This window comes from Microcaecilia unicolor, chromosome 9 (assembly GCF_901765095.1).
Source record: "Microcaecilia unicolor chromosome 9, aMicUni1.1, whole genome shotgun sequence".
In the NCBI taxonomy this organism is placed as follows: domain Eukaryota; kingdom Metazoa; phylum Chordata; class Amphibia; order Gymnophiona; family Siphonopidae; genus Microcaecilia; species Microcaecilia unicolor.
The window spans coordinates 140,977,636-140,995,967 of NC_044039.1; the positions used below are offsets into that span (position 1 = coordinate 140,977,636).

General features: G+C 42.9%; 1 protein-coding gene across 2 annotated transcripts in view; it reads right to left on the minus strand.

The window, feature by feature from the left end:
- The window catches only part of MAPKBP1 (mitogen-activated protein kinase binding protein 1), a 386,986-nt gene that overhangs the window by 204,451 nt on the left and 164,203 nt on the right, over nucleotides 1-18,332 (minus strand). For both annotated transcript variants that reach the window (XM_030215489.1, XM_030215488.1), the window contains exons 4-6: nucleotides 13,837-13,899; nucleotides 12,350-12,407; nucleotides 1,788-1,958 (exon numbers count right to left, since the gene is read on the minus strand). In XM_030215489.1, coding sequence (XP_030071349.1) covers nucleotides 1,788-1,958; nucleotides 12,350-12,407; nucleotides 13,837-13,899 — 292 coding nt within the window. The remainder of the gene's footprint in view (nucleotides 1-1,787; nucleotides 1,959-12,349; nucleotides 12,408-13,836; nucleotides 13,900-18,332) is intronic.

The following is an 18,332-nucleotide window of genomic DNA, read 5'->3' on the forward strand; positions in this document are numbered from 1 at the left end:
CCAGAACCCCCCCTCCCATGCCATCCACCCATGTCCAGTGACCCTCCTGTCCTCCCTGCCCTCCCCTGCCATCCACCTATGTGCAGGAACCCCCCTCCCCTGCCATCCACCCATGTCCAGCGACCCTCCTGTCCTCCCCTGCCATCCACCTATGTGCAGAAACCCCCCTCCCCTGCCATCCACCCATGTCCAGCGACCCTCCTGTCCTCCCTGCCCTCCCCTGCCATCCACCTATGTGCAGAAACCCCCCTCCCCTGCCATCCACCCATGTCCAGCGACCCTCCTGTCCCCCCTGCCATCCACCTATGTGCAGAACCCCCCCCCATCCCCTTTGCCCTCACCTGCCATCCACCTATGTCCAGAAACCCTCCTGTCCTCACTGCCATCCTGTCCAGAAACCCCCCTCCCCTGCCACCATGTCCAGCGACCCTCCTGTCCCCCCTGCCCTCTCCTGCCATCCACCTATGTGCAGAAACCCCCCCCCCCCGTCCCCTTTGCCCTCCCCTGCCACCCACCTATGTCCAGAAACCCCCTCCCCTGCCATCCACCCATGTCCAGCGACCCTCCTGTCCTCCCTGCCATCCACCTATATCCAGAAACCCCCCTCCCCTGCCATCCACCCATGTCCAGCGACCCTCCTGTCCCCTCTGCCCTCCGCTGCCATCCACCTATGTCCAGAAACCCTCCTGTCCTCCCTGCCTGCCCCGCCATCCTGTCCAGAAACCCCCCCTCCCCTTCCACCATGTCCAGCGACCCTCCTATTCCCCCTGCCCTCTCCTGCCATCCTCTTCTCCCCCCCAACCAAGGAAGGTTAACTTTTCTTTTAAATTTACCCTCCATCGCCGCTGGAGCAGCGTCAGTGAAAACGCTCCTCCCCTCCCGAGTTCCCCCGACATCTGTAGCAGAACAGAAGCTCTTCCTGATTCGTTCATTCTCATTGTCCCGCCCTCGGGGGCGGGACAATGAGAATGAACGAATCAGGAAGAGCTTCTGTTCTGCTACAGACGTCGGGGGGACTCGGGAGGGGAGGAGCATTTTCACTGACGATCGCTGCTGTGCTGGATTCCGGCGACGGAGGGTAAATTTAAAAGAAAAATTATCGTACGTCGGTGCCCTGGGAAGAGGCTGACTGAGGCGTGCCGCGCGGGGCCCCCTTAAGCGCGGGGCCCTATGCGGCCGCCTCGGTCGCCTCGGCCTAAGACCGGCCCTGAATGTATTAATAAATAAATAAATAATGGAGATACATGTAGTCAAGATGAGTAAGTTAGCTAGGTTCAAAAGAGGTTTGGACAAGTTTTGGGAGGAAAGGTCCATAAATTATTAGCCAGTTAGACTTGGGAGTGCCATTTTTCAGCTCTGGAAATGAACTATGAGAAAGAAATTTACTTTCTGGGATCTGCTGAGTACTTGTGATCTGGACTGGCCACAGATGGAGACAAGAGCTGGATTCGATAAGACTTTGGTCTGATTCAGCATGGTTTTTCTCATATTATACAGTTTAAGAAATCTGGGAACACAGAGTTTACACACTGTAACAAGCTTAAAAAATTATCTATATCTATACTCACATAGCCTCCAAGAATCAAGGCATCTGTTCAGTTTGAACAGAGCTCATTTGATCCCAAAAAGTAGTAGCTATGATTATTCATGACAGAAGAGGCAGAAGCAGCCTTAATTTAGCATTTTTCAGTTCAGTCCCTTCTTTTTCCCAATCCCAATTCTCTCTCCTATACCCAATTCTAATGTATTTGTTCCCCAAATCATAACATGTTCCTTCTCTGCCATACCTTCCATGCCCAAACATTAACGATCATGTCGTGTTGATAGCCAACAGAGATGATGTACTTGGCGCTTGGTGAGAATGCCACACAGGCAATACCATACTTGTGCTCCTGGAGTTCTGCCACCTGGGTGCGCTCAGCAACATCCCAAACCCGTACTGCTGGCATGTGCCCACACTAGAGGGGAGAAAAGAAAAAAAAGATGAGAACAGATTATTTAGTGTGAGCAAGCAAATAAGAAGGTTGAATATTAATGGATTATCATTTTCATGCTTACTTATCTTTACAAAATATTGCCTACATAGGCACGTACCCATGTTATAAACTACCCTCAAAAACTAGAGATTCAAAATGTTTTCTCCATTAAAAAAAAAAAACTTAAGGATCTAATTCAAAACTGCAAAAAGAGAAAGGAAAAAATAAAGCCAAGCATCATCAACTTTCTAAGCAATTTATTTATTTTTTTGTGTGTGCTCAATATACTACAATTTGCATTAAAAGGTTTACAAATAAAATAAAATAATCCAGAAGGGACTGAGTAAGAGAATAGGAAAAGAGGGCAGAGCTAAGTATTCGTAGAGGATGCTTGAATAGCCAGATCTTCAGTTTAAAGTGATATAGGAAGGACTACCAGTTTTTCAATAGACAACATGAGGGGGATGCCATCCTTTATTGGAAAGCAGCAAAAACTGTAATGAGGGGAAGATTATAGGATACTCTAGCCACATACACAAAAAAAAATTAGGGCTAAAGCTATTTTGAGATTGGAAAAACAACTGGTGAAAGATCGTCAACTCTGTGGCATTAACCCTAGTACAAATCCAAATTGTTTGCTACTCAAAACAGCGCTCAATGAGGTAACTCACCAAAGGGCTCAGAAATCTGCAAAATATTATCAATAGAAGCTATAAAAATTAGGTAACAAAAGCATCAAACCTTTATCCAGGATGGTTAGAACATGGAATGGCCCTAGTAGAGTACTGCAGATTAAAAATCAGCAGGGATGTACTCTGAGCTAGGACAATGAAATTTGAAAGGTTTTTAAAAGCGTTTTATGCAGATCTTTATTTTCAGAATTCTGCCCATGATATACAGAATGATACGTATCTTTCTAGTATGGACTTGCCTACGTTGGGGGATGCTGAGCAACAGCTACTTAATGCATCTATTAAGGAGGAGGAGATCGCTACGGCTACCCAGAATAGCTCCCTTTATAAAGCTCTCGGATATGATGGTTACAGAGCAGAATTTTATAAATTACTGCTTACAGAGATAGCGTCTCCCCTGGTGGCAGCTCTAAATAAATTCATAAAAATGAGATCTCTACAGAATCCTTAAGACAAATCACAGTTTTTCCTAAGCCCGGAAAGGACCTTATCAAGCTAGAATTCTATAGGCCCATTTTCCTCCTCTGTTATGAAGCAAAAAATTGTTAGCAAAGATTCTGGCGAACAGGATAGCCCAAAAATTGCCTCAATTTATCACCGACCCTTAGGTTGGCTTTGTTAGGAACATTTCAGCAGTCAAAAATATCAGGAAGATTTTAGCTTTATTAGAACGGGTTTGCCATCGGGGCCTGCCATCTCTTCTTAATAGTTTTAACGCCAAAAAAGCATTTGATAGGGTGGATTGGGGATTCATATATGAGGTTTTAGGACACTACAGGATAAATGGCTGTTTTTGGTATGCAGTCCGGGCATTATATTAGGGATCTCAGGCACAGGTTTTGGTTAATGGAGTGATGTCCGATCCTTTCCCCATTCAGAGATATACCAGGCAGGGATGTTCACTGTCTCCCCTTCTGTTTGTACTCATCTTAGACCCACTAAAGAGATCATGTTTAATCCGGACATTGTTGGACTATGTATAGGGATCACAAGAATTCAAGATCTCCACATTTGCAGATCTGATTGTACTTTTTACTCATCCTCATAGATCACTGGCAACCTATTGGACAGCTTTACGGAATTTGGGGACTTCTCAGGTTTTAAACTACTCTGGGAAAATCGAAGCCTTGACCACAGATGAGTCACTGGAAAAACAATGGGGCTCTGAATTCCTATTGAGGTGTTTGGAAGGGAGCTTTAGATATCTTGGGATACAACTACCTTCGGATCCCAGGTAATGATATCATGTTAATATCTCCCAATGACATAAATTTACGAAACATCAATTAGCCAAATGGAGAGCACTGCCCTTATCTTTGAACAGGAGAATTACTCTTCTGCATGACTTAATTCTCAAAATGACTATATGTGTTTCAACATGTCCCACTTTGGATGCTTCAAAAGGATATGCATATTCTATAGAAGGATGTCACAAGGTTTGCTGGGGTGGTAAAAAAACTAAAATTAAAATGTAAAAACTATATGGTAACTGGGTACAGGAAGGAATGAGGCTCCCAGACATGTGATTTTATAATTGGGTCTGCCTATTTAGACATCTCTGCAACTGGGTCCTCCAATGGGATGATTACACTCCTCTGGCCTTGGAAAAGGAATTCTTTCCCCCTTGCAGTTAAATTATATACTGGTCTCCTATGGACAGGTTTTCTCCTTATATTAAGACTAGTAATCTGCTGCAACCTCCGAGAGAAGCCTGGTGACATTTGCTTTCAGTTTAATCCGGCCTGTTCTGATTTTCTACCTAGGTATGACAAATGAGGTCTTCAGATGTTGGGGGCTAAAAGGGTAGATACTTTTGCACAATTTTTACAGGAGGATAATGTCTTTTTGGGTCCTTTCACAATTTCCTGTAGTGCAGCCTATATGTCTTCAGATATATGCAAATGGCACACTGTTTCTATGTCCTGAATAGAGGTTCTTTTTCTATGGGGGTGTCTGCTAAATTAAAAGAATTTTTTGAAGATGAGGAACCTGATAGGATGTCGGTTTCACAATTGCACAAGGCCTTACGGGATATTTTGCCTTCCAAATCATGTGGTTTTGGCTACTAAATGGAATGAGGGAACTTGGCATGAGGTTGATTCCTGCCGACATCAGTCATGCACTAAAAATCATTTCAAGGATAACGATAGGTGCAATATGGCAAGAATGTACCTTTCAAATTATTTCTAGAGCCTATTTTTCTCAGGTGCAATCATACTACTCTGGATGTGTTGCATCCAAAAGCTGTTTAAAGTATGGTAGTTCTGAGGGCACACTCTCTCATGCTTTATGGTTATACCCATAGGCTCGCCAGTTTTGGTCCAGAGTATTATTGTATGTGAGCAGGATTCTGGTTATATCAATCTCACTTTCTCCCCTTGTATATTATTTGGGAAAACATCTAGTTGTGGGATTTTTGGTTTGGGAAGATGTTTATTATTTAATAAGGGATATGTGGTTGGGCATAAACGTTTAATGCAATATTGGATATTGGAGAAACATGTTTCATTTACTGATAATGGAAGTCAGAGATCCTGGTGCAACTTTGAACCGGAGACGTCTTACCATTTGGGACTCATATCTTCAGAACCTCTCAAATCAAGCACGAAGCCTGGCGTTGAATGATTTGAACAATTAGTCCCATGTACAATCTGTCTTGGAACGTCACTCATGGTGGGGGCTGAGGGGTTCAGATTTGGATGGATGTTAGCGGGAGGAGGGGGATGTCGTAAGAATCCAGACCTTCTACTATCTTGTTTAGCTTCATGGAAAGGGAGAGAGGGTTAACAGGGAACAGATGTATAAGTCTAATGTATGTATTTGATTGTTATACGAGTTGTCTGTTCTCCTGTACTTTAATAAAATAGATGATTTTAAAAAAGTATCATAGGATTGTAAAATGTGTGTTATAAAGTATTCACACAAATTGTTTTGCAATTCTTTTCTTAATGCCACATAATTAAAGATTTTTCAATAGTGATGTTAATTTATTTGTACTCAAAAGTTTTTGGAACTACTTCTGATTTTTCTTTTTCTAGTTCTATCAGTTTTTAAGGCATAATAATGCCTCTCTTTCCGACTCATGCAAAACCCTTTCTTAAAGAAGTCAGAGGACACATTTTCTTACCAAATGGGTCAAAGGTCACTCATTCAACCAAATCAGAGGTTCTCAACCCAGTCCTCGGGACATACCTTACCAGTCAGATTTTCAGGCTACCCACAATGAATAAGCACGAGATAGATTTGCATAGAATGGAGGTAGTGCATGTTATCTCATGCGTATTCATTGCGAGTATCCTGAAAACATGACTGGCTGGATATATCCTGAGGACTCTGATCTAAATTAATGTTACTGGAAGATGAATCATGGTGTGTCTTGGATTTTAATCTTATCACATCACAGCCATTGACTTTTGTTCATTCCCTCTACCCTTCTCTGTCTCATATTTGTCCGTTATTGATGTGCTTCTGTAACAAGTGTTCTAGCTTCCCCTATCTTCATACCTTAAAATTATCATCCAGCAAACACATGCTAAACCTGCACTTGGGTGCTCAGGTTCTGTTATAGAGTACTAGTGTAACCTGGTCTCAGCACATTTAACATTTACATGCCCACAGTTATGCCAGCCATAGACCTGGCATAACTGCAGGTGCCTATGTATGCCATGAATGTGAATAACTTACAGTAAACTGCACGTTATATGCGTAAGTGGAAGCCCTGTCCAAGTATATGACTCCCCCCCTTGCACTTATGCGCTATGCCACTTATGCACGCTGTTGTAGAACAGTACTTAGATACTCTGCTGGCACTTTGACAGTTAAGTGTACACAAGGGGCACACATGTGGGCACCTAGATTATAAAATTGCCCTTTGTGAAACTGGCATAATCATTATAACTACAAGTAACAGATTGGTACTAATCAGATCTACACAAAGAACGAAGCTTCTAAATGTAACCATTTCACATTTTTAAAATCAATAGTCTGTGAAAGGACAATTGTAGTCAAATACACACATTTATAAAATTAAGTGCAATCACATCTTAAATAACAAGCCACAGTTTCTTGCATGTCACACTGTGAAATGGAATAATTCTGAGTGTAAAAGGGTCAACTCTGTTACATAAGGCTTAAAGCAGTCTAAAATTCTGTGTCTCAGGAGGGGCTCACCAACAGAACTACCCATTAATATCCAAACTGGCAAATGGCTGCAGATAAATTAAGTTCTCCCCAGAGACCAGTAGATGCAGAGGAAATATATTGATTTTTCCATAAAAATTGTAGTCAAATACATACATTTAAAAAATTTAAAGCATGAGCCACAGTTTTCTGCATGTCTCACTGTGAAATGGAATTCAAATTCTGAGTGTAAAAGGGTCAACTCTGTTACATAAGGCTTAAAGCAGTCTAAAATTCTGTGTCTCAGGAGGGGCTCACCAACAGAACTACCCATTAATATCCAAACTGGCAAATGGCTGCAGATAAATTAAGTTCTCCCAAGAGACCAGTAGATGTAGAGGAAAGATATTGATTTTTCCATAAAAACTTGATCTGCATTCTATGAATCTAAGCCAACATAAAACCTATATATGTAATGTGAGAAGGAAAAGTGGAATCAGTCAGCAACAAAACACTGTGAATGTTATTGTAAGATACATTAAACAGTGCTGGAAGTTGTACACAGACTAACACAGTTTTGTGTAAGTACCTTCACCCTGAAAACTGTTCAAATGTTTCATTATTAACATACAGGAAGGCTGCATGAGGGGAACATTAAATTCAAAAAGTGCATTTAATCTTTCTTATTAAAGAACATTTGCTAAAATCTAACCCCATAAAAATGACCCTATCCTCCCACTTTATAAGGCAACAATGATTATTATTAAGATCAGGTACTATAACTACTGAAAACCTGCAATTATTTGCTCGATGTCTATTATCCAGCTATCCTCTGCAAAGAAAGCTTATTTTTTCCAGTAGACTGGTGAGGAATCCCCGGATCTGAGCAAACTTTTAAACATTTTTCATATCACCACTCAGGTTAAGTCTTTGTTTACCCCAAAATCCTTCAATAAACACACTATTTCCACCCATAATTTAGCTGATTTCTTTCAATCAAAAATTTAAAAACTGAGGAATAATATGCAATTAAATACAGAAGATGAAATTTCAACAGATATGGGAACCTCTATGGAAAATTATGTTGAATAGCGCACGTAGCTGGATTTTGAACTATTAACTTATTTTGTAATTGACCCTCAACTACTTTCAGGCTAGAATAAGAGTCTACCAAGCCTGAAAGTCAAAGTTTCCTTGAGAGGAAGAGATGAAAGGGGGGATGAGAAGGGGGTGGGTTTGTAGGGTTGGGGTGGGGTTTTTTTTTTTTTGGGGGGGGGGGAAACAAAATTTTCCCACTGTTTCAATTGTATTAGGTTATGCTCGACTTCAATAATTATTATATATTTTAAAAAAACTATACAGAAAGATACCTTTGACATTACATTACCTCTTGAACTTGATCCTTCATCTTCTCCTACAGATCAAGCTTGGTACCAATTCTCTACAAGTTACTGATGTTTCTGTACCATCAAAGCATTTTTCAAAATCACACTGTCCCTTAAAAGCTTGTACTTCATATTTATACTCTTCAGCACCATTGTCATTTATCTTCTGGTTAACTACAGTATTATCTGAATTACTTCGACAGGGTGCCGGTACTCAAACGCTAGGCCACCCTTCAGGAGTGGGGTGATCACTGAGAGACCCACCCCGCAATAGCCAGGCCCCCTGCAACCAGTCACAGAATCTATGACAAGACAGAATTGGTGTGTAGAACCTGAGCTCTATCATTAAAACTTTGGTTCCATGGGTCAGTTTTAGAAGACAGTGGAAAAGGTGCTGGTACTCAGTACCCCCTCAAAAAAAGCCCTGCTCACACCTATACCAAAAGATTCTTCTATAGGTTGTTCTGAACCCTCAAACTTCAGACCCAATCACCAGCATTCCTCTATTTACTACAAATTACTGAAAGCATTGTTGCTACTCAATTGAGCTATTATTTACAGGCTCATAATATCTTACTAGACACTCAATCAGCCATTCAGAAAGGCTTTATTACAGAAACCTTATTGGAAGCATGTGGATAAAGGTGAGCCGGTCGATATTGTGTAACTGGATTTTCAAAAGGCATTTGACAATGTTGAAAGACTCCTGAGGAAATTCAAAAGTCATGGAATAGGAAGCAATGCCCTATTGTGGATTAAAAACTGGTTAAGAGAGAGAAAACTGAGTAGGGTTAAATGGTCAGTATTCTCAGAAGAGAAGGGTAGATAGTGGGGGTTCCCCAGGGGTCTGTGCTCGGACCGGTGCTTTTTAAATGATCTAGAGATGGGAATAAATAGTGAGTTAATTAAATTTGCTGATGACACAAAGTTATTCAAAGTTGTTAAATCTTAAGAGGATTGTGAAAAATTGCAAGAGGACATTACAAGACTGGGAGATTGGGCATACAAATGGCAGAAGACATTTAATGTGAGCAAGTGCAAAGTGATGCATGTGGGAAAGAGGAACACAAATCATAGTTATGTGATGCAAGGTTCCTCATTAGGAGTCACCTCCCAGGAAAAGGATCTAGGTGTCACCGTTGATGATACGTTGAACTATTCTGCTCAATGTGCAGTGGCAGCTAAAAAAAACAAATAAGAATGTTAGGAATTATTAGGAAAGGAATGGAAAACAAAACTGAGAATGTTATAATGCCTTTGTATCGCTCCATGGTGCAACCACACTGCAAATACTATGTGCAGTTCTGGTTACTACATCTCAAGATATCGTGGAATTAGAAAAGGTACAGGGAAGGATGATGAAAATGATAAAACTACTACTACTTAACATTTCTAGAGCGCTACTAGGGTTACGCAGCGCTGTACAGTTTAACAAAAAAGGACAGTCCCTGCTCAAAGGAGCTTACAATCTAAAGGACGAAATGTCAAGTTGCGGCAGTCTAGATTTCTTGAATAGAGGTAAAATGGTTAGGTGCCGAAGGCGACATTGAAGAGATGGGCTTTGAGCAAGGATTTGAAGATGGGCAGGGAGGGGGCCTGGCATTTGGGCTCAGGGAGTTTGTTCCAAGCATGGGGTGAGGCGAGGCAGAAAGGGCGGAGCCTGGCGTTGGCGGTGGTGGAGCAGGGTACTGAAAGGAGGGATTTGTCTTGAGAGCGGAGGTTACAGGTAGGAACATAAGGGGAGATGAGGGAAGAGAGGTAAGGAGGGGGCTGCAGATCGAGTGCATTTGTAGGGATGGGATGACTTCCCTATGAGAAAAGGCTAAAGTGGCTAGGGCTCTTCAACTTGGTGAAGAAATGGCTGAGGGGTGATACGATAGAGGTTTATACAATACTGAGTGGAGTGCAAAAGGTAGATGTGAATTGCATGTTTACTCTTCCAAAAATACTAGGACTTAGGGTGCACACAAGCTACTAAGTAGTAACATTTTAAATCTAATCAAAGAAAATATTTCTTCATTCAAAAAGTAATTAAACTCTGGAATTTGTTGCCAGAAAATGTGTTAAAAGCAGTTAGCTTAGCAGAGTTTAAAAAAGGTTTGGATAATTTCCTAAAAGTCAATAAACCATAATTAAGAAGGACTTGGGAAAATTCAATGCATATTCTAGGATAAGAAGCATCATATCTGTTTTGCTGTTCTGGGATCTTGCCAGGTACTTGTGACCTGGACTGGCCACTGCTGGAAACAGGATACTGGGCTTGATGGATGGCCACTGCTGGAAACAGGATACTGGGCTTGATGGACCTTCGGTCTGTCCCAATATCGCAATGCTTATGTCCTAAAAAATGCAATTTGACATCAGGTCATCAAGTGATGGTGTTACAATTTGATTTGTCCACAGCTTAGTTGATCTATCAACTAAGCGTGATAGGCATTTCTGTCTGTGTTCTGTACTGGTTTGAAGGATTTTGACAAAGATGATCATTTGTAATGTGGGGTACCCCAGGGCTCCCCACTTTCTCCAATCCTTTTTAACATCGTCATGTCCACCTTTAATAATAGATTGTTAGAGATGGGATTATCTTTTCACACCTACAAATCATATCACTGTAATGCTTCCCTTCAATTCCTCCTTAAAAGAAATCACACCCCTAGTTCAAGAGTGATTAAATACCACTGAAGACTGGGCATTAAATATTCGCCTAAAACTAAACTTGGAAAAAACCCAAAATCATCTGGCTTGGTCCATCTGTGTTATTAGCTCTATTCAATAAGATTAGAATTAATGGTATGGAATTTGACATCACTCAATCCTCACGTATACTGGGGGAAATACTAGACTCCAAATTGACTTTTCAAGATCATATAAAGGTACTCAGGGTGTTTTGTTTTTTTTTAATAAATTAAAATTACTGACATGTGTAAGAACTATTTCTCTTTCGATCACTTGAAATGTCTCACCTAAGTTGGATCCTATCTTCTTTAGACTACTGCAACCTTCTATGCTTGAGATGTACCGAGACCTCTCTCACCTGCTTGCAGGTTCTGCAGAACACAGCAGCTACTACTACTTATCATTTCTATAGCTAAATTACTTTATCATGCACATCATATGGAATGAGCTTCCCCATTTCTAATTAGACACCACTGGCTCCTAGTCCGCACTCTTATGCTTTTTCAAAATTTGTACCGTTGTATTCAGAATTTTATATGGTCTGGCACCTTGTTATATGCCCTGGCCATTTTTTTCCTCAAGCACTCTTAGAACTTTACACAGTAATAAGAATAACTCTTCCATTACACTTTCCTGCCATCAAGAATATTCGATACACTAAAGTTTTCACTTCTTCCTTGTCATATCAGGCTGTCAAATGATGGAATACCTTACCACCTGAGATTAGACAGCAGCCTTCTTATTTTAAATTTAGAAAAATTTGATAGCTTGACTGTAAATACACAGATTACAATGGCACAGAGAAAAATGTCCACGCTATTTCCTCTGAGTTTCTTGTGGGTTTAAACACAATGACTTCCAACGGGGAGTGTAGGCAAAAATATTTTTTATTAGGAAATTCTTTGCCTACAATCCCCTTTGGAAGTCATTGTGTTTATCCTCTACTTCTTTTACTTCGGACTTTCCATAGAGGGTACTTTCCTGTTTCTCTTTCGACTTTTGGTTTCTTGTGGGTATGTCAGTCAGTGGATACAGTGAGACCAATATTGTGTTATCACCATGGTGGCATTTCGTCTGTGCCTGCCACTCTTCCCATGAGGTTCATTAAAAGGCCTTGCATTAAAATGGAACTTTCCATACAATTTTCAGATGTCTCAAACCCCTTCATCCTGCCTCGCCCACCATTACCACTACTAAACCAAGTAAAACGGTGGCAATTAAGGATACTAACTACAAAAGGGCATGGTGTAATGTAGCTATGCAAATTAGTAATGCAATCCATTCTGGACAATTGGTGCATTTCCCTTTTCATTATTCAAAGATCAGAAGGGACACATCCTTTTATAACAATTTTACAAAACTCAACACTGCCGTTTTAACTCTGAGCCAGGAATTAAGGGCCACTCTCTTCAACTACTGCCCTCCATCTTTTAGTAACCCTCTCTTGGTTCACAATGAGTGACCCTGCAGTCCTTGATGCTCTCTCAGGTTCTGTGCTCACCTCTCCAGTGACCAGATACTTTCCATCAGGCGAGAAGGCAAGAGCTGTGATGGTTTTCCTAAAGAGAGAGAAGACACAAATTCATAAAGTTAAACCTTGTTAATGCCGTTTTGCTTGACCTCCTTGAAGCATAACTTTACTGGAATGCATATGAAGAAACTACCACTGGATTCAAGATTGCAATTCAAATTCAGTACATCCCCCAACACCACTAAATAGAATGACAGAAAAACTGGTGATGCGTCAAATACGGGGAGTCCAGACTGACTGTAACCAAAACAAACACAAACTCTTGAATGAACTTTGAGAATTCAACCCTAGTACAAGCTTTCTCAACATGGCCACACACGCAAAATGAAAGACCAGGTTTAAGATGCCTGTAATTAATAACAGCCCCACAGATCAGCTTACACATTAAAATCTTGTACAACTGCCTCACATGGAAGAGACTGCACAAGCATAGACATATTGCTATCCTCTGAACAGCAAGCAAATGTCCAAGACCCAACCCTCTTGAAATTTGCCCTGTTGAATGATTTAAGAGTATGGTAGAGCAGAGTGACTCATCTGCAGTGAGATATGCTTTTTGGAGGTTTTAACCTAAAGATTTTCAAAGCAACCTGTATCTGTCTGGTATGGGGCATGCATTAAAATACAATGTCAATTTTCTATTGTTTTAGCACTCCTCTTCCTAACTAGCTTGCTCACCATTACTAAAATAGTGAAAGAGATAGCGTGGCAGCTTTTATACAGCCAATGCTCCATATTAGGAGTGAAGGAGTAGCCTAATGGTTAGAGCAGTGAGTTAAGAACCAGGGAATCCAATAATAATTCTGCTTTTGGGCATTAACTCTCAACTGCCTCAGGTACAAACTGAGGGCCTAAAATTGAAAGCAATTATGCTCAAATTAGCCTCTTTGAATATTTACTAGGGCTGAGTGTATACATTTTTACTCAAAATTTCACTATACTCTTACATTTAGGAGCATAAAAAATGGGTTGTAATATGAGGAAATTTATGGTGGGGAAAAGAAATTAAGAAATTAGCACTGATTTTCAGTACTAGGCTCAAATTAGGCTCATAATTCTAGGCAAATGAATGATGGGCCTAAATTTATGAGCATAACGTTTTAGCTGAAAATTCATTTTAATTTAGGAGCTTAAAAGTTATGTTCCTAAATTTGGCTGAAAATAGGGCACAAATTTAGGAGCTCAGATTTTTGATTATCAGGCCCTTGTATTTTAAGCCCTACATGGCCAGGAAAATACAACGTAACTTGCCTTGAGCTATTACTGAAAAGGCGTGAGCTAAAATTAAATTTGTTCTTGAATGACTTCAGTTATGATACGTTAAGACTGAAAATGCCATGAGTTTATTGTTCTGGTAAACTACATAGCTCACTAAAGGCAAATGGAAAGTCAAAATAACCCAATAACGACCTGTTTTGAGAAGGATTAGCACTGGCTTGCTGCACTAGGTTTCTTACCTGGAGCTGTTCAGAATGTGATGCTGCTTGTTTTTCCTGGGACTCAGCAACACAACAACACACCTGACAGGAGAAAACAAAGGAACAAAGAATAAAGACAATTGAAAAATACACCCCCAGCCGCAGGGGATTTTTAACCATCTTTGTAGAGCTTTCTGAACCTGAACAAAAACTGTAGAGGTACTATAGGGCTCATTTTCAAAACACTTTTTAGAAAGTTCCATAGGTTACTATCGGGCTCATTTTCTAAAGACAATAGTCCATCTTTCAACATAAATCGGAAGATGAATGACCTTCTCCTACGGACGTCCAAATCGGTATAATTGAAGCTCGATTTAGGACGTCTTCAACTGCACTCTGTCACAAGGATGGCCAAAGTTCAAGGAGGCATGTCGGAGGCATAGTGAAGGCGGGACTTGGGCGTGCCTAACACTTGGACGTCCTGGAACCGTAATCGAAAAAAACAAGGACGTCCCCGACGAGCACTTGGACGTTTTCACCCGGACCTGTTTTTCTTACGACTAAGGCACAAAAGTGGCCAAAACGATCAGATGACCACCGGAGGAAATTGGGGATGACCTCCCCTTACTCCCCCAGTGGTCATCACCAACCCCCTCCCACCCTCGAAAATCATCTTTAAAAATATTTTGTGCCAGCCTCAGATGTTATACTCAGGTCCATGACAGCAGTATGCAGGTCCCTGGAGCACTTTTAGTGGGTGCACTGCACTTCAGAAAGGCGGACCCATCTCCATCCCCATCTACCTGTTACGTTTGTGGAGGAAACCGCGAGCCCTCCAAAACCCACCATACCCACATCTAGGTGCACCCCTTCATCCATAAGAGCTATGGTAGTGGTGTACAATTGGGGGTACTGATTTGGGGAGGGGCTCAGCACACAAGTTAAAAGGAGCTATGTTCCTGGGAGCAATTTATGAAATCCACTGCAGTGCCCCCTAGGGTTGGTGTCTTGGCATGTCAGGGGGACCAGTGCACTACAAATGCTGGCTCCTCCCACGACCAATGGCTTGCATTTGATTGTTTTTGACATGGACGCCTTTGGTTTTGAAAATTGCCGAAAATCAGAAACGTCCATAACTAGGGACGTCCAAATCTAGGGATGGCGAAATTTAAGGATTTGGATGTCCCTGTTGGTATTTTCGAAAAGATGGACGTCCATCTTGTTTTAAAAATACGGGGATTTGGATGTTTTTCAAGGACGTACAAACCGCAACTTGGACATCCCTTTTGAAAATGTCCCTCCACGTAACTTTGTAAATTAAATGTTTTGAAAATGCACCTCCATGAACCCTAAATAGGCAGTAGGACTATCAGAGAAAACAGAAGAAAGTAAAACAAAAAATTATACAAATGGCTTGCTTGTGCCACAAGCTGTTTGCCTTTATATTCAGTTTCTCACATGAGAGTTCCTCTACTGTTGTAACAAACACCCCACTATGAAAGAGGCATCACTACTTCCCCTTCAAAACTAGGGAACTGCCATAAAAACAGATGATTGTAGACAGTAAAATATTCTTTGAGAAACATATTGGGATATGACTTGGCTATTTTTATTTTAGTGCACTCTGCACTTTTCACCCTATGCTAAACAACCAGCCCTACCAATCAAAAATGACAAGCCATAACTGGAAAAAGCAAAGATACTTACCTGTAGCAGGTATTCTCTGAGTACAGCAGTTCTTATATTCTCACATATGGGTAATGCAATCCTGCATTGTCTGGTCCAGAGCTTATGACAAGCTATTAAGAGCTTTGTGGAGTGTAACACACGCTAAACTGCACATGAGCGAGTGCCTTACCGCACACTGCGAAAGCGCAGTTACCACAGTACAACACTACAGCATATAGAATAAAAAAACAAAAAAGGAGATAACTCCAAGGGGAGGTGAGACAAAGGGATGTGAGAATTTAAGGCCTGTTGTCCTCGGAGAATACCTGCAATGGGTATCTTCGCTTTCTCCGAGGACAAGCAAGCCTATTTATTCCCATGTATGGGGAATCACTAGCTACCAGGCTCACCATAAAAAATACCATTGGTCAATTGGGACTCGTAATGGCGAGGACATAATATAGATTAACTTCAAACTATATACAAACTATGTGAGAGTGCAGCCTGGATCAGAATAAAATGAGCTTTGGGGTGGAGATGGATTCTAGACCCCGAACAGATTCTGCAATGCTGTCTGTCCAAACCGACTGTTGTGTCAGGTATCCTGCTCAAGGAAGTAGTGTGATATGAATGTACTAGCCGTTAAGCCCGTTAAAACGGGCAAGTATTGGTATGCTCTATTTTGATGTATAACTCCCTTCCCTCCCTCCCCTCGGCCCCTTCCCTCCCTCCCTCCTTCCCTCCCTCCCTCCTTCCCTCCCTCCCAGCTCCAAGGCCCAATTCCCTCCCAGCTCCAAGGGCCCCCTCTCCGTCCCTCCCAGCCAGCTGGAAGGTCCCCCCCTCTATGCATCCCTTCCAGCTCCAAGGCCCCCCTACTTCTGACCTCCCATGTCCAGCATCCTCCCTCCTTCCCTCCCAGCTCCAAGGCCCCATTCCCTCCCCTCCCAGCTCCATGGCCTCCCCTCCCAGCTCCAAGGGCCCCGTCCAAGCCAGCTCCAAGGCTCCCCTCCATCCCTCCCCTTCGACCTCCTTCTGAGCATTTCTCCTGCCTTCTCCTCCCCCCCCCCCGAGGTCGCCGCTATCGCCCCTCCCCCCCGAGGTCGCCGCTACCGCTCCCCCCCCCCCCCGAGGTCGCCGCCGGCCCCCCTCCACCCGGGCCCTCTGTTCTACATTTAACTTACAGCGCCGAAACCGCAGGCAGATCAGTTGCCGTCGGCCTTCCTTCTCTGCCTGTGTCCCGCCCTCATGTGACGTAACATCAGCGAAGGCGGGACACACAGGCTGGGAAGGAAGGCCGACGGGAGCTGATCTGCCTGCGGTTTCGGCGCTGTAAGTTAAATGTAGAAGAGAGGGCCCGGCCTGGTGGAGGGGGTTGGCTGCAACCTTGGGGGGGGGGGGCAGCGGCGGCGAACTGCAGGGGGGGGAGCAGCAGCGGCGATCTCCAGGGGAGGAGCGGTAGCGGCAGCGGTAGCATCAACGTCCGTGTGGCAGTGACTGCACTCCTCAGCGCAGAGTTTCCCTCTCTGTTCCGTCATCACGTCTTGACGTGGGGCGGGACAGAGAGAGAAGTCTCTACTGCGCATTTGCAGGTGAGTCGGTCACTTGCCATTTATATGTTTGATGGACTGAAGACCACAATGCAGCCTTGCAAATTTCTTCAATGGAGGCTGGCCTCAAGTGGGCTACCGACACAGCCATGGCTCTGAAATTCTGAGCCTTGACATGACCCTCAAAGGTCAGCCCAGGCTGGGCTTAAGTAAAAGAAATGCAATCTGCCAGCCAATTAAAGATTGTGTGTTTCCCCGATTGTGACCCCCATCCTGTTGGGATCAAAAGAAACAAAACATTGGGCAGACTGTCTTTGGGGCTTAGATAGCTCCATGTAAGAGGCCAATACTCGCTTGCAGTCTTTGGGGCATAGTCAGCTCCATGTAAGAGGCCAATACTCGCTTGCAGTCTAAGGTGTGCAAGACGCTCTTGCCAGGATGGGCATGAGGTCAGGGAAAGAACGCTGGCAAGACAATTGACTGGTTCAGATGGAACTCCGACACCACCTTCGGCAGAAACTTAGGGTGTGTGCAGAGGACTACTCTGTTGTGATGAAATTTAGTATAAGGTGCATCCACTACTAAGACCTTGAAGCTCAATGACCCTATGAGCTGAAGTAACTGCCACCAAGAAAATGACCTTCCAGGTCAAGTATTTCAGATGGCAGGAGTTCAGTGGCTCAAAGGGAGCTTTCATCAGCTGGGTAAGAACGATGTTGAGATCCCATGACACTGGCAGAGGTTTGACAGGGGGCTTTGACAAAAGCAAACCTCTCATGAAGCGAACAACTAAAGGCTGTCCCAAGATAGGCTTTCCCTCTACACGCTGATAAGCACTAATTGCACTGAGGTGAACCCTTATGGAGTTGGTCTTGAGACCAGACTTTGACAAGTGTAGAAGGTATTCAAGGAGGGTCCTGTGTAGGACAAGAAAGAGGATCTAGGGCCTTGCTGTCACACCAAACGGCAAACCTCCTCCACTTGAAAGAGTAACACCTCTTTGTGGAATCTTTCCTGAAAGCAAGACCCGGGAGACACCCTCTGAAAGACCCAAGGAGGCAAATTCTAAGATCTCAACATCCAGGCCGTGAGAGCCAGAGACTGGAGGTTGGGATAAAGAAGCAACCCTTCGTTCTGGGTGATGACGGTTGGAAAACACTCCAATCTCCATGGTTCTTCGGAGGACAACTCCAGAAGAAGAGGGAACCAAATCTGGCGCGGCCAGAAGGGTGCAATCAGGATCATAAGTCATAAGACATAAGCATCACCACACTGGGACAGACCAAAGGTCCATCTAGCCCAGCACCGTGTCTCCGACAG